The 21,297-nt window shown below is 48.1% G+C and overlaps 1 protein-coding gene across 1 annotated transcript in view; it reads left to right on the top strand.

The window, feature by feature from the left end:
- GALNT2 (polypeptide N-acetylgalactosaminyltransferase 2) overlaps positions 1 to 21,297 on the top strand; it is a 179,043-nt gene that overhangs the window by 87,869 nt on the left and 69,877 nt on the right. The window contains exon 2 of the mRNA XM_059053324.2: positions 9,052 to 9,145. Within this exon, the coding sequence (XP_058909307.1) occupies positions 9,052 to 9,145 (94 nt within the window). The remainder of the gene's footprint in view (positions 1 to 9,051; positions 9,146 to 21,297) is intronic.

Below are 21,297 nucleotides of genomic sequence, written 5' to 3'. Positions count from 1 at the left end.
CTCAGGAGTGTTCAATATTATTTTCCTTTTACATAAATAAGATCTATGGGCACACTTTATTTTTAGAGCTGTTTTAGATTTACAGAAAAAATGGGAACATAGTGCAGCGTTCCTGTGCACCCCGTAACCAGTTTTGTTATTATTAAATAACCAATGTTGATAATGTTATTATTAACTACAGTTCCTACTTTATTCTGATTTTCTGAGTTTCTCCCTACTGTCCTTTTTCTGTTCCAACAGCCTGTCCAGGTACCACATTTCATTTAGTTATCATATCTCTTCAGGCTCCTCTGGGCTGTGACAGTTTCCTGCCTTCCTTGTTTTGATGACCTTGACAGTTCTGAGGAGGCCTGGTCAGGGATTTTGTAGAATATCCCTCATCTGGGGTTTGTCTGATGTTTTTCTCATGATTAGACTGGAGTTGTGGGTTTGGGGAGGATAGACCACAGAGATAACAAATGCATCCATTTTAACAAGTCCAAGAATGAGCTAATTATGGGGCGGAAAGGAGGAAGTTTAGAAGTCGGAACAGGAAATTAAAAGAGGGGTAAAGACTGGGCCTTCTAAATGGAAGAAGGCAGGTTAAATGTTCTCAGTGATGGGACTCAGTGTCTAACTAATATAAGGCCTTGCAGTTCAAGGGGACCCTGCCAGGTACATCATTTCAGGGGGTGGGATAGAGGTGTCTTTGAATTTCCATTTTACACATTGGGAAACTGAGTCCCAGAGAGCCACCCTGGGCAGGCCCAGGTGATAGAGATGGGCCGGGACTGACATTTCCAGCCCTCACCTCCCGTGCTTCAGGTGCCAGGCTTCTGGGTTGAGGAGTGCATCACTGATGGACATTCATCTGTATGGCCTCAGGGATTCAAGTGGGAAGATTTTCACTAAATTCAGGCAGTTGGCAGACCACGTGTGGAGTGAGTGTGCAGGCTGGTGCAGTAGGCCCTCTGCTTGTTAGAGAAGTTAAATAGCAAGGGATCAGTAGCGGTGTTGTTGCAGCTCTCCCGTATGGAGCGGTCCCACCCTGTCTCTCACAGCCTGCTTTTCTCTGAGGGTACCCAGTAAACTCAACGAGGCGATGACCTTTGTTGTAACACATGTCTTATTTGTGAGCACGTGACTCTGTACGAAGCTGTCTGCGGCTCTGAACCCACAGGGGAAACTCACCCCCTCCCATTTTAGCAATGTTGAGTTTCATGGGCCAAGTTGGAATGAGGAGCGGGGAAGCTTTTAAGTACATCAGTGAAGCCAGTGGTTCTCAACTCTGTGTGTTAGAGCTGCCTGGGAAGCTTCCAGAAAACACCCACAGCTGGACCCCATGCCCGGAGGCTGGGATAAAGCCGGCGGGGGCAGGACCAGGCCTCGCAGAGACTGGCCGTCGCGCAGGCCCTGGTTCTTTAACCCCCAGCCCGTTGACTGTCGCCTGAGTCAGGGTTGGGACTCTGGCAGGAGCTTGCTGTTGGAAGCTCACCTGCGCTGTTCCTGCCCCTGCAGCCTGTTCTGCAAGCTCTGCCCGAAGTGATGAGACAGGATGGGCTCGGCCAGGACTCACTGCCACCCACACAGTGTTGAGAAGCGGTGGGGTGCCTGGGCCCAGCACTACCCCTTCCTCTTCCAGTGACGACCAGCAGGGAAGAGGACATTCTTCCTCTTACAGCAAGTCACCGTTCCAGCGGGTCTTTTTTTTTTTTTTTTTTTTTTTTTTTTTTTGCGGTACGCGGGCCTCTCGCTGTTGTGGCCTCTCCCATCGCGGAGGACAGGCTCCGGACGTGCAGGCTCAGCGGCCATGGCTCACGGGCCCAGCCGCTCCACGGCATGTGGGATCCTCCTGGACCGGGGCACGAACCCACGTCCCCTGCATCGGCAGGCGGACTCTCAACCACTGCGCCACCAGGGAAGCCCCCAGATGGTATTTTTGATAACTTGATCTGCCTCTGAGCATACGTTCTAGTCAGCTGAAGGAATGTGATGGTGACAAAATGTATTTCCATAAGCGGAGAGTGAAAGCAACCTGTTTTCTTTTTTCCTCCCCAGCGATGTTTTTACCTTTGCTAACAAATAAAGCGTTAGGCATTTAAACTTAAGGCAGCCTTTGATGGTTTAGCTGTATACTCTTGGTGGTGGTTCGTAATTCAAACACATTACCGTAGGCGGGAATAGTCTTTATATCTGGCAGCGGGTAAGAGGGCAGCGTAAGGTGGAATGACATTTTTACTGCACAGACGTGCACACACGAATCGCCGTCGGGGTACAGTGACGTTCTGTCTGCCTGCCGGATACTTTGGCCTCATCGCTGCCGCTGTCAAGTCTTAACGGCGTCGGTGAACGTGGTGGTTTTAGAGTCTGTGCACCTCTTCTCGTGAGGGGGTCTAGGCCCCTCCTCTTGGGTGCGGGCTGGATTGGACTGGTGACGCACCTCTCATGGATGACGCGGAGCTGCGACCGCGTGTGGTTTCCAGAACCGGGCCTGGGGTCCTCCTCTCTCTCCCTCGACTCCGCCTCCCCTGCCCCTCTTCCCCTCCCAGGTCACTTACTGGGGGAGGCCAGTGGCTGTGGGTGAGTCCTTGGTGAAGAACTGGGCCTCCATTCAGCAGCCCTGGAGGGACCCGTCCTGGAAGCATCCCTGGGCCCCATGGGACCTTCACGTGGCGGTGACCCCTGCTGACTCGTGGGCTCACGAGAGACCGTGGGCCGGATCCAGCCAGATTCTTGACCCTCTGAGCTTTCTGCTTTAAGTTACTTAGTTTTGAGGGGCTTGGTTTGGCAGCAGGTGGGAACACAAAAAGTCACCTGGCCCTTCTGGTTCTCTCCTCATCTGTGACACAAGGGTTGGCCTAGTGCCCTTAACAAGTTGGCGGCTGTCTGCCGAGCCTCGGGCAGCCCTGCCAGCTGGCTGTGCCCGCCCCACCCATGGTGGCCTCCCGCCTCTGTCCCACCCCTTCCTTCTTGGCCCTGGCCCACCCACCGCCGGGAATGGCACTTGGTCTCTGGCAAAAACCAAGTGCACGTTTTATTTATTTCCTCTTTTTTTTTTTTTTTGGCTGCATTGGGTCTCCATTGCTATGCGCGGGCTTTCTTTAGTTGCGGCAAGCGGGGGCTACTCTTCGTTGGTGGTGCACGGGCTCAGTAGTTGTGGCTCGTGGGCTTCAGTAGTTGTGGCACGTGGGCTTCAGTAGCTGTGGCACATGGGGCTCAGTAGTTGTGGCATGCAGGCCTCAGTAGCTGTGGCATATGGGCTCAGTAGCTGTGGCACGTGGGCTTCAGTAGCTGTGGCTCGCGGGCTCTAGAGCACAGGCTCAGTAGTTGTGGTGCATGGGCTTAGTTGCTCCATGGCATGTGGGATCTTCCCAGACCGGGGCTCGAACCTGTGTCCCCTGCATTGGCAGGCAGATTCTTAACCACTGCACCACCAGGGTAGTCCCTGTTTCCTCTTATTTTGAAACAGAGACAGATCACATTGGGAATAGAGTGGAGAAAACTATTTTAATAACTAAACCTATATTTACAGTTAATTTTCATAACTGTTCAAGAAACCAATCTATCGGATTTACTGTTTCTGAAAATAACGTCATTTTGTTAAAAGTCGTTGCTGCTTTACCTACTTAGAAATAGGATGGATTTTGTCGGCCAAACTCTTTAATTATGGTAGAGAAATAGACGTTCCTCGGTCGTTTATTTTCATTTGGTCTCACTCATGGCCTGATTTAATTCCTCTTGTGCTTCAGGTAATAGACTGTTTCTGCTGTATGCGTCTGTAAGAATAATGGACTGAAAACTAACCAAATTCAAATATCTAATAATAATAACTACCAGCTAGGTAAGTTAGTGAGTAGGAGGAATTAGCGCTTGCAGTATCTGGCCCAGATGCCATCTAACAAGGAAGAGAGGGTCTCAGTGCCCTAGTCGAGGCTCTCTGGGTCTTTCCAGAGGCTGCATGTGGATGTAGCAGCCAAGGCTGTGGTCCAAACGGTAAAGTCGGGCAGGGGGGCAGCGGGCGCCCTCTCAGTCTGGTCGGTAGAGAATCCTCGTTCTCGGGTTACATTCCTGACAGACGTCAGTTTTCAGTGAGAACCAGCGAGCCTTCCCTGGTCTGCATTTGTCTGCAGCATCTTCTGTGTGTGGGTGAGTCATTACGTATTCATAGTATCAGCATCCCTCTGAGGGCAGGAGAAGCAAAGCAGAGATGGGTCTGCATCCTGGGAAATAATAGCAGACTTACGGATCAGATCACAGGCTTTGGATTCTCAGCGACTTTTGGCCCAGCATCAAACCACATCATTACTCCTGCAATCCCAGCAGTTTATGGTTGTCGCTAAAAAGAGGACCTGTCTGTCCCTGTGTCTCTGAACACGGAGAACACCAACAGCTCAGTTGTGCGTCCTGGATACCAGCAGGTACCGGGCGAGGGAGCCTCTCCGTATGTTCGTGTCCGGCGCATTTCCATTTTTGAACAGAGCCTCCACTGGTGTAAATTAGTCTTATAACGTATGCAAATGTATGGGAGGGGGATGGTTGTAATGAAAAGCTTCCACTGCAAAGTGAGCAAAGCCAGTAAAATCAATCTGAGTAGATAGGATGAGGGTTTTCTGCAGCTGCATTTTCTGTCGAGCAGTTACCCTAAGACCACCGCCACGCTTTTGTGGGTACAAAAGAAATGTGCCCAAGCCCAGTGCTTCTAGATACCGATGTTATCGGATTACAAGTAGGATGAGTGATCACGTGCCCCTGCGAGGGGCTGCTCCCCGGGACTCCGAGGGGACCTTCAGGCACTTAGCCCCCGTTCCCGCCTTCGAGAAGGCAGGCCACATGCTCAGCCCCCCAGGGTCACCGGCAGAGCCGTGGCCAGAACCCGAGGCTCTGGCTCCCAGGCCGGGGCTCGTCCCAGCATGCCGTGGGTCCTACTTGTCCCTGAAATGCTGGCCTCTCCTGCCACCCGCCCCCGGCCATTCCAGAGCTCCAGTCAACGGTCCCCATCCGCCTCTTGGTATCTCGCGGTAACCCCAGCATCTCGCGGTAACCCCAGCACTTCCGGAACAGACCGGGCTTCACTTTCTGGCGCCACCCCTCCCCCACCCAAACGACTTCCCCGTTTCTTGTGGGTGACTGTCACTCCCTGCCGGCTGGGCCGTGCCGCCCTGGCTGCCTCGCCCTCCGGGCCTCCCTCCTGTCCCCTCCATCTCCCCCTCGCCACGACCAGAGTGACGTTTCCAGAACACAAGCCTCAAGTCTCTGAGCGTCTCGCCTCTGCTCCCTGTCGTCTGTTTCCTTGTTTCTCTCGTGGGGTCCGGTCCGGACTCTCTGCTGAGCGGCGGTGACACGGGCACGGGCCATGCTGTCCCACGGGGGTGTCCCCTGGGCCCTCCGCCCTTCCCTGACGTCCGGCAGAGGCGCGGGGCGGTGACAGGCGGGTGGCGGACGGTCGCGGGCACCGTCCCAGCCGGTGGGTCAGGTGGGCCGGCCCGAACTAGAGGAATTGATAGTGACCTGACGTGTTCTGAGTGGGAAATGCGCTGTTTTCCTCTACTTTGGGCTGCCTTGGTGCTGGAGGGGAGCTGTATTCTCCAAGGGCGGGGCACTGGGCTGATCGAGACCCTGGAGGCTCTGGCACTGAATTTCCGGCGGCTCATCTTTAACCTCGCTGTGTGCTCTGTGTGACTCAGTGTTTGGTGCACCAGCTTCCTCATCTGTGCAATGGGGCAGTACTAGCGCCCTAAGGAGGATGAACTTGTGGGCAGGGTCTAGGATGGGGCTGGGCACCTAGGAAGTGCCCCGTGTTAGCGGCAGAGGTTCCCCCTCCTCCCCCCCCTCCCCTCCCCTCCCCTCCCCCCTCCCCTCCCCTCCCCCCTCCCCTCCCCTCCCCCCTCCCCTCCCCCTCCACTCCCCCCTCCCCTCCCCCCTTCCCCCTCCCCTCCCCTCCCCCTCCCCCTCCCCTCCCCCTCCCCTCCCCCCTTCCCCCTCCCCTCCCCCTCCCCTCCCCCCTCCCCTCCCCTCCCCCCTCCCCTCCCCTCCCCCCTCCCCCTCCCCTCCCCCTCCCCTCCCCCCTCCCCTCCCCTCCCCCTCCCCTCCCCTCCCCTCCCCTCCCCCCTCCCCTCCCCTCCCCTCCCCCTCCCCCTCCCCTCCCCTCCCCTCCCCCTCCCCCTCCCCTCCCCTCCTCTCCTCCCCCTCCCCTCCCCCTCCCTCCCCCTCCCTCCCCCTCCCTCCCCTCCCCCTCCCTCCCCCTCCCTCCCCTTCCTTCCCCCTCCCCTCCCCTCCCCTCCCCCCTTACCCTCCTCCTCCTCTCCCCTCATTCTCCTCTCCCCACTCCCCCCTCCCCCTCCCCCTCCCCCTCCTCCTCCCCCTCCCCCTCCTCCTCCCCCTCCTCCTCCCCCTCCCCCTCCCCCTCCCCCTCCCCCTCCTCCTCCCCCTCCTCCTCCTCCTCCCCCTCCCCCTCCTCCTCTGGGAATTGGTAGTGAACATGGTGATTTGCACTTTTTTTTTTTTTTTTTTTTTTTTTGCGGTACGCGGGCCTCTCACTGTTGTGGCCTCTCCCGTTGCGGAGCACAGGCTCCGGACGCACAGGCTCAGCGGCCATGGCTCACGGGCTTAGTTGCTCCGCGGCATGTGGGATCTTCCCGGACCAGGGCACGAACCCGTGTCTCCTGCATCGGCAGGCGGATTCTCAACCACTGCGCCACCAGGGAAGCCCGATTTGCACTTTTTGACTTGGAGTCCAGAACAAAACAGTCCTTTGTGGATGACCCCCTAGAAATGTATTCTTGGATTTTTATGACATTGTGAGAATCAGGCTCTTATAACTTGGTTCAAACTGAGCCCTGGGCTGCCATCCCCACCCTGATTTATAAAGGGCCAACTCGAGCTGCTTGCCCACTGTGTAACCTGGACAATTGGCGTAACCCCTCTGATCTTCTGTGTCCCTGTTGTAAGATAGGAATTATAAAATGGCAGGCTTGTTGCCAGGATGAAAAAGTATCTTTGTACAGTGCCTGGTGCATAGTAGGTATTCATAAATAGCACTTAGCACTGTGATGCCTACTGGGACTTTGCGGTGCCCTCGTTATATAGCAGGTCCTCATCCTCGGCCTTAGTTTTATGCTGGGCTCGGTTCATTGTCCCGGGGAGTGTGTGGGGGGGAGGGGAGACAGGTTAGGAAGTGTTACATAGGGACTAGTCAATTTTGTTTGTGGGAAGAAGGAGACATTTATTTTCTAAGAAAACATTGATGATTGACTTACAGATGTTGATTTGGTTAATATTACAGTGCGGTGGCCACACCAACAATGTTCACTTTTTAAATTTTCATTCACTTTCGATTTTATTCAAGTACACGGTTAAATGGTGTGATCCATTAGCCAGTGTGTGTAGTAGGCCAGATGCCCGAGGGAAAAAGTTGTTAGCCACAAAATGTTACAAGCAAGTTGCAAAATAAAAATTAATAAGCTTAATTAGAAGTCTACCCAGTGTGACTCTGCTAACTTCATTACTTGCTGGATTTAGTGTGCGCACGTTTCTTTATATCGTGAAGGCAGAGAGTAGGTCAGATTCTCTCACTCCATTGCAGGTGCCAGAATTGCCTGGAAATCTTTGGCAATAGTAAATTGAAAGATTATTTATAACCAAGTCATCTCAAAAGCCAAATTACAATTCAAAAAATTTTTTTCGCAGCAAAAAGTATTTAAATTGGGATACAGGTACGTTTTACTACATTTGTTACAATGTGGGCTAGGCTCTTCAAAAGTCAGAGCACCTGGGCCTCTTGAAAGCCTGAGAAGGCCTTGTGACAGGTTGCCGGGGTGGGCTAGGAGCAGCCAGGTGCCCAGGTGCAGGGCGTTCCTGACCTGCACTGTGTCTACAGGGAGTCATCCATCATGATGGCCCGCCTGTCATCCTGATGGTGGCCTTGAGGGGATAAACCAGCTTCACTTCACCTCAGAAGCAACTGAAGGAAAAGCTGGCCTCCAGAGGAGGAGTCTTAGGCCGTCTCTTTAATTACTCTACTTTTTGAGTAAAAATGCAGGTTATTGGCAGAGCAAGTTGCCTTTGGGAAAAAGATGTCTGATTTGGCCTATAGCCCCTGAGAATTAGCGCTTCCTGCAGGTGTCGCTCACATTGTTAAGAGCCAAAATGTCCCCAGCCAGCGGTCACGCAGCCCATGCTGGTTGGAGGAATGCTAGTGGAACAAACCTGAGCAGAACTGGTTGGGTCTCCCCTGAGGGAGGGGACCTAAGGCCGCCAACATCCTAATAGCATCTGCTGGGGAAATGTGACAGGGCTTGGCCCACCAAAGTCTGTGTGGGAAAATTACTAGCCGTGGGGTATCTCTGATTTAGGTTATATACAGAAACTTTTCTTATTGTATTCACGGAAATCAGAGCCCAAGCGGTTGAAAAATACATTTAGCTCTGTGGTCATGGGGTTGTTTGATTCACGCTGATAGATTAAATTGTTTGTGCAGATGAGTTGAATAAATTCTGCCAGAGAGTCTCTCTTCTTCTGGTTTTACATTAAGCCCTTACTTTGCAGCTCTTTTCCTCTGGCAGCCCTTCTAGAGGAGCAGAGGAAAAGCTCCTCCATCCTTTTCCCTTCCTCTGCTGTTATTCAGTGGGATGAAAGGGATCCTTTAACAACCTCGGAGCAGGGCTCAATGGCCCTGAGGGAGACTCTGGTCCTAAGGTGCCCTTAAGCCATAGAAGGCGCCTGGAGAGCTACCCTTATTGTAATGGCTTTGATTTAACCACTATTGAATTCTCTTATTTAATCCAGTTTCCCTATCTCCCTTCCCCACCCTCCCAGATCCTCCAAGCGCTGGGAGTTGCCAGAGTGTTTCTTTCCATAGATAAGTGATACACATAGAAAATGGAGAAATGCAGGTCCTTCCTTGGAAAGTTCTCGCCAAGAACTTGGACAGAGTCACTTCTGTCCTTGGGTCTCCGCCACTGAGCAGGTCTGGGGTGTGGCCCTCCGGATGGGAGGGCTCGTTGTTTATTGACCTGATGAATGAAGGTGGGCTCCAGGAACCTGTCGGCTCATTTGGTGTCTTTGCTCCCCCAGGAGGACTGGAAGGACATTGACCCAATTAAAAAGAAAGACCTTCATCACAGCAACGGGGATGAGAAAGCACAAAGCATGGAGACCCTCCCTCCAGGTACTGCAGCAGCTCCCAGGGCCGGGCCCGCCTTGGGCTGCTGGTGGGTGGTGGGGACCTGTCTTGCCCACTAACTGTGAATGAGCTGAATGTGGCATCTGGAGTGTATGCCTGTGGGGTAGGGAATGCACTTCCTAGGGCAGCTGGAGACACTGCCCTAGAGCAGTGTTTTGCTGTCTTTCTTCAAGCCCTTAGTGGGTGGTGAAATGAGTTTACTGGGAGGTGACAAAAATTTCGTGGAAGAAAAAATATCACTAGAATAAACTAAAAAATACAGGATGCGACGTATCGGTTCACAGATTTTTTTTTTTTAACAGACTTTTTTTTTTTTTGAGCAGTTTTAGGATCGCAGCAAAATTGAGCAGAAAGTACAGAGTTTTCCGTAGACCCCCCCGCCCCCTCCCTGTGCACAGACTCCGCCACTATCAACATCCCCCACGAGATGGGACATTTGTTATAATCGGTGAACCAACACTGATGCATTATCATCACCCAGCGTCCATAGTTTACATTAGGACTCACTCATGGTGTTGTATATTCAGTGACATGAATTCACCACTCCGGTATCCTACAGAGTAGTTTCACTGACCTAAAAATAAAAATCCTTTGTGCTCTGCCTGTTCATCCCTTCTTCCCCCAATCCCTGGCAACCACCGATCCTTTTATTGTCTTCCTGGTTTTTGCCTTTTCCAAAATGTCACATAATTGGAATCAGATCAGAGGTAGCCTTTTCAGACTGACTTCTTCCACTTAGTAACATGCATTGAGCGTTAATCTATGTCTTTTCAGGGCTTGGTAGCACTTTTGTTTTTAATTGCTGGATTGTATTCTGTTGTCTGGATATATCACAATTTTTTTATCCATTCACCTACAGAGGACATCTTGGTGGCTTCCAAGTTTTGGCAGTTATGAATAAAGCTGCTATAAACATCTGTGTGCAGTTTTTTTGTGTGGACATAAATTTTCAATTCATTTGGGTAAATACAAGGAGTGCCACTGCTGGATCATATGGTAGGAATACATTTATATTTATAAGAAACTGCCAAACTATCTTCCAAAGTGGCTGCACCATTTTGCACTCCCACCAGCAATGAATTAGAGTTCATTTTGCTCCACATCCTCACCAGCAATTGGTATTGTCACAGTGTTTTTTTGTTTGTTTGTTTGTTTTTGTGGCCCTTCTAATAGTTTGGAAGTGGTAGCTTATTGATGTTTTAATTTGCAATTCCCTAATCTGTAAAACTCTGTGGAAGTGTCCGTTCAGGTCTTCTGTCCACGTTTTAATCGGGTTGCTCCTTTTCTTATTGTTGACTTTTAAGAGTTCTTTGAGTATTTTGGATAATAGTCCTTTATCAGATGTGTGATTGCAAATATTTTCCCTCAGTCTGTGGCTTGTCTTCTTATTCTCTTGATAGTGTCCTTCCCAGAGCAGAAAGTTTTAATTTAATGAAGTTTAGCTTTATGAGTTCTTTCGTAGATTATACCTTCAACGTACCTAAAAAGTCATCGCTATACCCGAGGTTACCTAGATTTTTTTCCTATGTTGTCTTCTAGGAGTTTTATCATTTTGTGTTTCATATTTATGTCTGTGATCCATTTGGTTGTAAGGTCTGTATCTAGATTTTTTTTTTTTTCTTGCATGTGGATATCCAGTTGTTCCAGTATTATTTGTTGAAAAGGCCATGGTTGTTTCGTTGTGTTGCCTTTGCTCCTTTGTCAAAAGTCAGTTGACTGTATTTATGTGGGTCTATTTCTGGGCTCTGTTTTCTCTTCCATAGACCTATTCGTCTGTTCTTTCCCCAGTACTATGTTGTCTTCATTACTTTAGATTTATATTTGGTCTTGAAGTTGAGTAATAACGTCAGTCCTCCAACCTTGTTCTTTCCCTTCAGTATTGTGTTGGCTTTTCTGGGTTTTTTTGTTTAGCTGTTTGTTTTGCCTTTTCATGTAAACTTTAGAATTAGTTTGTTGATACCCACAGAATATAGCTTGCTGGGATTTTGATTTGGATTTGGATTGTGTTGTGTTGAATCTACAGATCAAGTCAGTAAGAACTGACATTTTGACAATATTGAGTCTTCCTATCAATGAACATGGAATATCTCTCCATTTATTTAGTTCTTTTTAAATTGTTTCATCAGAGTTTTATAGTTTTGGTCATATACATTTTCTGCCTATTTTGTTAGACTTGTACCAAAGTATTTTGATTTGGGGGATGCTAATGTAAATGTTATTGTACTTTTAATTTTAAATTCCACTTGTTCATTCTTCATATATAGGAAAGCAATTGACTTTTGTACATTTAACTTGTACCCTCCAATTATAACAAGGATTGCTATAATTACTTATCAGTTCCAGGAATTTTTTGTTTGTTGATTCTTTCAGACTTTCTACCTAGACAGTCATATCACCTGCAAACAAAGACAGTTTTGTTTCTTCCTTCCCAATCTGTATTATACCTTTCGTTCCCTTTTCTTGCCTTCCTGCATTAGCTAGGACTTCTAGTATGATGTTGAAAAGGAGAGATGAGGGAGGACATCCTTGTCTTGTTCCTGATCTTAGCAGGAAAGCTTTTAGTTTCTCACCATTAAATATGGTGTTAGCTGAAGGGGTTTTTTAGATGCTCTTTATCAAGTTGAGGATGTTTCCCCTCTATTCCTAGTTTGCTGAGAGTTTTTATTCATGAATGAGTGTTGCATTTTGTCAGATGCTTTTTCTGCATCTATTAGTATGATCATGTGACTTTCCTTCTTTAACTTCTTAATGTGGGAGATTACATTAATTAATTTTCATATTGAACCAGACTTGCATACCTGGGATAAATTCTACTTGGTCATGGTGTACAGTCCTTTTTTATACATTGTTGGATTCAATTTGCCAATATTTTGTTGAGGATTTTTGCATATATATTCACAAGAGGTGTTGGTTTATAGTTTTCTTTTCTTGTCTGGTTTTGTTATTAGGGTAATGCTGGCCTAATAGGATAAGTTAGGAAGTGTTCCCTCTGCTTCTATCTTCTGGAAGAGATTGTAGAGAATTAGTATAGTTTCTTCCTTAAATGTTTGGTAGAATTCACCAATGAACTCAGCTGGGCCCGGTGCTGTTTGTTTTTGGAGATTAATAATTGTTGATTCAATTTTTAAAATAAATATAGCCCTGGTTGCATTGTCTATTTTTTCCTGTCCTAATTATGGAGATTTTGTCTTTTAAGAAATTGGTCCATTCATCTAGGTTATCAAATTTGCAGGCGTAGAGGTGTTCATAGTATTCCTTTATTCTCCTTTTAATGTCCATGGGATCTGTATTGATGTCCCCTCTTTCATTTCTGATATTCTAACTTCTGTCTTCTATCTATTTTTCATAGTTAGCCTGGCTAGAGGCTTATTGATTTTATTAATCTTTTCAAAGAACCAGTTTTCAGGGGTTTTTCCCATTTCTTAGATTTATAATTTTTATTATTTATTTTCTTTTGTTTACTTAGGATTTATTCTGCTCTTTTTTTCTAGTTTTCTGAGGTAGAAGCTTAGATGATTGATTTCAAGTCTTTCTTCTTTTCCATATCGTATTCAGTGCTGTCAGTTTCCTGCCAAGCACTGATTTCACTGCATTACACAAATTTTAATAAGTTGTATTTTCATTCTTATTTGGCTCAAAATATTTTTTAATTTCTTTAAGATTTGTTCTTAACCTGTGCATTATTTATAAGTATGTTGTTGAATGTCTAAGTAATTTGAGGTTTTCCAATATTGATTTTTAGTTCCACCGTGGTGTTTTGTTTTTTTTTTTTACATCTTTATTGGAGTATAATTGCTTTACAATGGTGTGTTAGTTTCTGCTTTACAACAAAGTGAATCAGTTATATATATACCTATGTTCCCGTATCTCTTCCCTCTTTCCACTGTGGTCTTAAAGCAGATATTATATGATTTGTGTTCTTTGTGTTCTTTTAAATGTGTTCAGGTGTGTTTTGTGGCCCAGGATGTGGTCTGTCTTGGTGACTGTTCCATGTGAGCTTGGAAGAATGTATATTCTCCTGTTGGATGAAGTAGTCTATAGATGTCAGTTATATCACCAGTTGGTTGATGGTGTTGTTGAGTTCACCTGTGTCCTTACTGATTTTCTGCCTGCTGGATCTGTCCATTCCTGAGAGAGAAGTCTCCAGCTATGATAGTGGCTTCATCTGTTCCTCCTTGCAGGTTTCTAATTTTTTATCTCTTGTGTTTTAATGCTCTTGTTAGGCACATACACATTAAGGATTGTTATGTCATCTTGGCAAATTGACCTCTGTATCATTACATATTGCCCTCCATTATTCCTGATAGCTTTCCTTGTTGTGAAGTTTGTTCTGTCTGAAGCTAATATAGCTCCTCTGCCATCTTTTGATTAGTATTAGAATGGTATCTCTTTCGCCATCCCTTTACTTTTCATCTATGTGTGTCTTTATATTTAAAGTGGTTTTCTTGTAGACAGCATGTAGTTAGTTGGGTCTTGTTTTTTGATCCATTCTGACAATCTCTGTCTTTTAATTGGTGTATTTAGACCATTGACAGTGTAAAGTAGTTATTAATATAGTTGTATTAATGTCTACCATATTTGTTATTCTTTTCTATTCCTTGCCCTTGTTCTATGTTCTTTTGTCTTCCACTCTTTTTCTGCCTTTTATAGTTTTTTTTAATATAAATTTTATTTACTTATGGCTGTGCTGGGTCTTTGTTGCTGCACGTGGGCTTTCTCCAGTTGCGGTGAGTGGGGGCTACTCTTCATTGCGGTGCGTGGGCTTCCTCTAGTTGCGGCGAGTGGGGGCTACTCTTCGTTGTGGTGCGTGGGCTTCTTATTGCGGTGGCTTCTCTTGTTGAGGAGCACAGGCTTGTGGGCTGCAGTAGTTGTGGCTCACGGACTCTAGTGCACACCCTCAGTCGTTGTGGCGCCCGGGCTTAGTTGTTCCGCAGCTTGTGGGATCTTCCTGGACCAGGGATCGAACCCGTGTACCCTGCATTGGCAGGCGGATTCTTAGCCACTGTGCCACCAGGGAAGTCCCTGCTTTTGGTAGTTTTAATTGAGCATTTTATATGATTCCATTTTCTCCCTTTCTTACCTTTTTTTTTTTTTTTTTTTTTTTACAGCTAATCCAAGTCTAATTTCAGACGACACTGTCCTGCTTCACAGTTAGCACAAGTGTCTTACAGCAAAATATTATGAATCTCTCCCTCTCATTCTTTGTATCATTGCTATCATTTATTTCATACGCCATTCATATATATAAGCATACAGAATCAAATACACAGCTGCTGTTATTATTTTGAGCAAACTGTTATCTGTTACATCAATTAAGAATAAGAAAAATGGAACTTCTTGGGGGTTTTTTTTCCAATCTTTTTTACTTAAATCTTTGCTTTTTATTTGGGAAGTTTCTATTGTCATAGCCTCAAGCCTTGAGGGTCTCACATCAGCTACGGCCAGTCTCCCAATGATCCCCTCAAACTCATTCTTCATTTCTGTTAGTGTTTTTAACCTCTAGCATCTTTTTATAATCCTTCCTTAGAATTTTCATCTCTTTGCTTACAGTATTCATTTGTCCTTCCATATTGTCTACTTTTTTCATTAGAGCTCTTAACGTAGTAATCATAGTTGCTTTAAATTGCTGGTCTGATAATTCCAACATCCTGCCATATCTGAGTCTGGTTTTGGTGCTTGCTTTGTCTCTTCACGCTATGCTTTTTGCCTTTTCGTGTGCCTTGTAATTTTTTCTTAGAAACCCAGATAACGATGTCCTAGGTAAAAGGAACCCCAGTAACCAGGCCTTTGGTGATGTGCTGATAAGGTGTGGGGGAGGGGAGGCGTGCTGTCCTTATGTGGCAGGTGTCAGTCTCCTAGTGAGCCTGCGCCCCAGGTGTCAGCTTCACAACTGCTTCTCAGCTGTCCTACCAGTCAGGTGGGACAGGATGGTTCGAGTCCCCTGGAGCTGGGCATTCCCTTTCCTCCGGGTTGATTAGCTCTCTTGAGGGCTGGCCTTGTTAACACAGAGTGCTTCTGCTATTTCAGAACAGCTCCTTCACCCCGCTCCTGGAGGCCTGAAGGGGTAAAAGTCACAGAACTGTGGGGTCCCTGGGCCTCCCCCACCGGAGTTCTTACCCATCGGGCTCGCCCACAGTGAGCCTCCGGTGGTTCAGTCTGCAGCTTGGCTCCCTCCTCGGCTCTGCCTCCTGCAGAACGTGCTGACCCAGACATATTGACCCTCTGTATTCACCTGCTCGTCTCCCCAGTTCTGGGAGCAGCAGTTTGCCCTGTGAGCTCCCTTCTCTGAGGGATCTAAGAGAGCTTGACTTTTCAGCTTGTTCAGCTTTTTATTTGTTGGGATGGAGTGAGGACTTCCAGACTCTTTACATGCAGGACTGGAACCAGGAAGTTAGTTCATGAAATTTTGCTTTGATGGTGACAGAGAGTTTGATTGTTAGCGTTTCTTTTTGGGGAGGGACAGCGTCTGCCCAGGGAGTCCATACCCTCCTATGTTACACCCTCCACATGTCCCAGCTGCACTAGACTTGGGAGCGTGTGTGTGCATTAGATGTCTCCATTAGGTCTGCCCCCTCCCACCCCCCGATTCCGAAGCCCTGAGCCACAGTTCTTCCTATGTGATAGGCATTACCTGCGCAGTGGAGAGCGTATCTGAATGGAAGAGTTAGCTTTTAAGCGTTTCTTTATTATAATAATAGGATGTACTTCTGCTGTGTGGTTTGATGATTTCCTGTGGGTTGTCTCCTATTAGCAAAACCAAGTGTTCTCTTGAATTTTAAGGCATATGTGGGGAGGGAAGGAGAAGGCATGTTCAGGGCATGTCCTAGACGTGACCACTTAAGAGTCAGACCCCAAAGTTAAAATCAATGAGGCATTGACCCGGGCTTTCATGTTCTTAACTGTTATACAGCTGATTTCCCTATCTTCAAAGAGATAAGAATGTACTGGTTTTCCTCTTTTTTAAGTTATTACTAATAACCTTTGATGAATACACCATGTCCTTTTATTTTGCCTTTAAAGGACTTTATCTTCTTTTTTTTGTTGAAACCTTTTTTCTTACTCAGCCATCATGCACATGATTTTTTTTCCTTTAGAAACTATTTTGTTGTGGTTAAGAAATACATTTTCCCCAAGAATCATGGGCACAGCCAGAATTCTGTGGTCTGCAAGGAACCATGGTCACAGTGCTTTCCACTCTGTGAGTAGGCTGTTCAGGAACTCAGTGGCTTCCTGTGTTCTAGGTGTTGGGTATCTGGTATGTGTAGATGGATGGATGGGAGGAGGTAGCACTCAGTCCAGCGGTGGCCAGGAAATCCACTGGCGGATGGACAGCCTGATATAAGAGAGCAGTAACGCCCCCAGGCAATGACCTCCAACCTTTTCTAACCACTCACCCTATGAGCAAAAGCATTTGCTCCACAGTGCAGGTCCAGGGTGGAGGATGTTTGCCCTTAGATTCCGTGATTATTGTTTCTAATTCAGCATCATGTTTTCCAGCTTGAACCACTGAATTTTTTTTTTCAATGCTGATTTTTAAAGTGTTGTTTCAAATAGAGGATTTATTTGTCAGTTTTTTATTTTTGAAAATCTATCTGATGGAGATGAGTTTTATCTATTTTTTCCTGGGTGCAGAAAAAAGCTCTTGGGTCTGAAAATCACTTTCTCCTCGTAACTCTCCCTCCTGTATCCTCTCCTCTTGTCTCCGCAGCATCTCTGATCTGACTGGTGAGACCAGTTGGCAGGGTAGCGGTGACGCAGAAGGACCAGTGAAGGAACAAGCCAGCCAGGGCTTGAAGGGCCGAGGTCTGGCTTTGAGGGCGGCTGTGGGTGGAGGGAGCCAGGGAACTCCCATCCTTAGAAGATGTGGCCTTTGAGAGCAGATTTTCTCCTGGCCTTTATGAAACCTCAGGGTCATTCTCGTCATGTTCACTGGGAACCTCATGTGAGGGGGTGAGCCTCAGAGAGCAGGTGGGGGGGCGTTGAGGAAGGAGAGTCCTGATTAGGTGTTGGGTCTCCGGGAGGTCCCCCCATCCTTGGCTGGGTCTTCACCCCGCTGCTGCTTCATCACCCGAGACAGTTGATGTCTCAGAACAGAAATTGGTCCCGTTCCCATAAAGATCAGTGAAATGGGAACGGCGGAGTGTGGAACGAGGCTCAAATCCGGCTGTGAGTTGTCTCGTACGCTCACCACGCTTAGCTCTTCTGCTTCCCAGCTGTTGGAAGAGAGGGGAGGTGAGCCACCCGTGGGTGTATTCAGCCCATGTGATCAACTTGACTTGAACCAGTGATGTCTTAGAGTCGGTAGAAGACCTGGAATAGAATTGGCCAGAATTTCCACTGCACATTTTCTCAAACAGGTTTTCCAGTACTAACGCTGCAGGGTTGTGGGGGAGCGCTCCCCGACCTCTCCCCCTTCTTGTTACCAAGTGCAAGCTTGCTCTGCTTGCCAGTGAATCAGAGACAAGGTATTGAGGCAAGGAATATGACTTTATTTGCAGACCAGACCGAAAAGACTAGTGTCTCTGAAAAAACATCTTATGGGGGTCTGGATGCCAGTTTCTTTTAGAGAACAGAGAAGGGGGGGAGGGCATGAGGAAGTAAAGTAAAAGGGCCATCAATCTTGCAAAACATCTGGAATGGCCAGCCTCGGGGAGGGGATGTGTTAGTTTCTTTTTTCTTGCAGCCATCCACAGGTGGACAGGGTTCCCTGAGGCAGGCCATTATGTATGATTATAATAGCCAAAGCAACAAAAAGCAAAGGTTAAAGTCAAAGAAAGAGATCCAATGTGGAGTCCCATTTAGCTCTTCCCTGTTACCTTCTGAGGGGTTTTGTGGGTTGCAGCACTGTGCTTTTTTAAAATTATGGTAAAATATATATAACATAAAATTTACCATTTTAACCATTTTCCAGTACACAGTTCAGTGACATTAAGTGCATTCACCTTGTCCTGCAGCCGTCACCGTCATCCCTCTCCAGAACTTTCTCATCTTCCCAAACTGAGACTCTGTCCCCATTAAACACTGACTCCTCCCCCCGCCCCCCCCCCCCCAGCCCCTGGCCCACTGTCTACTTCCCCACTTTCCTCCAGGCACCTCACATACAGGAGAGTCACACGGTATTTGTTCTCCTGTGACTGGCTTGTGTCCATTGGTGCAGCGTCCTCAAGGTTCCTCCGTGTGGTAGGTAGCGTGTGTCAGTGTCTCCTTCCTTCTCAAGGTTGAACACTCTTCCACTTCGCCTCTGCACCTGGACGCTGTGAGCGCATCCTCCTGGGTAGCACGTGTGACGCCCAGGGGCGGGAGGGCCCCTAACACCACAGGGCTCCTGTGACCTGGGCCTGAGGCCCCGGGGTCTGCACAGTGTCCTTGCCAGGAAAAGAAGTGCCTCTGAATATCCTGAGAGAAACGTCACAAAAGCAAGCAGTGGACTTCCCTGGTGTTGCAGTGGTCAAGAATCTGCCTGCCAATGCAGGGGACGTGGGTTCGAGCCCTGGTCCAGGAAGATCCCACGTGCCGCAGAGCAACTAAGCCCGTGCACCACAGCTACTGAGCCTGCGCTCTAGAGCCCGTGAGCCACAACTACTGAAGCCTACGCACCTAGAGCCCATTCTCTGTAACAAGAAGCCACCCCAGTGAGAAGCACGTGCACCGCAATGAAGAGTAGTCCCCGCTCACCACAACTAGAGAAAGCCCACACGCAGCCACGAAGACCCAACACAGCCAAAAATATAAATTAACAACAACAACAGAAAAAGCAAGCAGTATTCACACATAATTCGACCACCTCTAAATAACCACTCTTCTTCTCCCACTGCAGTTCCTGCGGCCTCGTCCTGGGCGTGCATCTGGGTGCACTCGCCCCCGTGGCCAAGGTGAGCTGTCTGTGCAGCCTCTCAGTGCGTGGGGCCCAGCACCGGAGGCCCCGAGTCCTAGACACCACCTCTGAGTCAGCTCGTGGGCCTTTGGGCCCCTCTGTCCGCTTGTCCACGTTATCCCACCTTCAAAGTTCAGTTTTCTCATGAATTCTGAGGAAAAAATCTCCAAGTCGTCTACTAGGTGGGTAACATTGCCAAAGACCTTGGGCATAACTGGGAAGTCTACCCACACATGCCCCTCTCTCCCACAGTAGCACCTCGGGGTTCTCCCCAAGTCTCCTGGAGGGCCCCCTCCACCTTCCTCCTGAGGCAGCTCAGCAAGGGCTGCAGGCAGCCCCTACCAGCTGCTTACATCGAGATTCTTACAGGTAAGATACCACACTGTTCTTTACCCGTTTCTTCCTGGGATAATATGGCATTAACACCTTTTCATGTCCTTAAATATCTCCTACATTTTAAATGACAGCAATGTATCCATTACTATAAGCTAATGGAACATATGCAGGGTTTCCAGCCAGTATCTTTATATGTAAGCCTTATAAATCTTTGTGTGTCCCTAATTATTTCCTTGAAGTAAATTCCTAAAAGTGAAATTGCAGGGCCAATGGCAACAGATGTGTTTAAGGATGTTTATATATTAATTGCGAAGTTGTCTTCTGGAGGGCGCCTATCCCTTGCACCACAGCCAACATTAAAAACAAATCTTCCGGGACTTCCCTGGTGGCTCAGTGGTTAAGAATCCGCCCGCCAATGCAGGGGACATGGGTTCGAGTTCTGGTCTGGGAAGATCCCATGTGCCGCGGAGCAACTAAGCCCGTGCGCCACAACTACTGAGCCTGCGCTCTAAAGCCCACGAGCCACAGCTCCTGAGCCCGTGTGCCGCAACTACTGAAGCCCGCACGCCTAGAGCCCGTGCTCCGCAACGAGAAGCCACTGCAATGAGAAGCCCGCACACCACAACAAAGAGTAGCCCCCAATCGCCTCAGCTAGAGAAAGCGTGCGCAGCAACCAAGCCCCAATGCAGCCATTAATTAATTAATTAATTTTTAAAAAAATCCAAACAACAAATATTCTGTTGTCCTTCCCCCATTCCAATGAGTAAGAAAGCAAAACCGAGGACTTAGATCAGGTCTGTAGCCAGAAAAGGGGTGGAGCTCTTAAAAGAGCATGATTTTGAGCTGGGTTAGTAGAATATAGCGCCCAAAACAATTCCGTTAGCGTCCAGTGCCCTCCAGGCTGTCACCCACCCCTCCAATATTTCGTTCTGTTCTGGGTACAGGGTGTTCAGAGATGCTCGTAAATTCGAGTCGGTCCAGATGATGGTGACTCAGATGGGGAGGAGGCTGGAAACAGCGTCCGATGAGGAGCGCTTAAAATAAATGGATGTTTTTTCGGAGGGCCAAGAAGGGCGAAGTGGGATCATGATGCCCAAATATTTGAAAAGGTGCCACAGAAGAGAGGCTCGTTGTTTTCCTTGTATTTGAGACTCCGGAGAGTGGAAGTTACAGGGAAGCAGCGTTGCCGTAGAAGGGAACCAAGCCCTGCAGCTCCAGCTGGCTTCATGTTAGGGGTTTAGTGGAGAGATTTTCACACGTGCATCCCTGAGGCCTTTTGCCTCCAGCAGCAGGTGAGACTGCACAGCCCTCAACCCAGACTGCACTGGGGTGGGGCGGGGCGGGGCAGGGCGTGGGCATGCCCTGGGGAAGGAAGGGGACCTGCACTGTGAGGCTGCCCTTTGGTGCTTGGTTGCAGCCCCACCCACTTCAGAGTGAGTTGTCATCCACAGTGGAAGGAACACGGCTTTGGGAAGAGAGAGAGACCTGGGTTTGACTTGTGGTTCCATGTCTCTTTTTTTAAAAAAATTAATATTTATTTATTTATTTGGCTGCACCGGGTCTTAGTTGTGGCACACAGGATCTTCGTTGCCACGTGAGGGATCATTTAGTTGAGGCTCTCAGCTGCGGCATGTGGGATCTAGTTCCCTGACCAGGGCTCGAACCCAGGTCCCCTGCATTGGGAGTGCGGAGTCTTAACCACTGGACCACCAGGGAAGTCCCATGGTTCCATCGTTTTAGTTTAACCTCCAAGTCTCACTTGCCCAGTTAGTACAATGGAAACGGTAGTGGTCACACGTACTTTGCAGGTTGACGGTGTGCTGCGTTGGGTCTGTATGGTGCACCTGTCCTGTGGGCGCTGGCGAGCGACGCCCTCTTTCTGTCCTCCTGCCTTTCAAGTATCAGCCCCGATTCTGCGTAGTAGGTT

Source organism: Kogia breviceps, chromosome 2 (genome assembly GCF_026419965.1).
Source record: "Kogia breviceps isolate mKogBre1 chromosome 2, mKogBre1 haplotype 1, whole genome shotgun sequence".
Taxonomy (NCBI): Eukaryota; Metazoa; Chordata; class Mammalia; order Artiodactyla; family Physeteridae; genus Kogia; species Kogia breviceps.
Note: the sequence above shows the minus strand (reverse complement) of the source record. Positions and strands in the feature narration are given on the sequence as shown.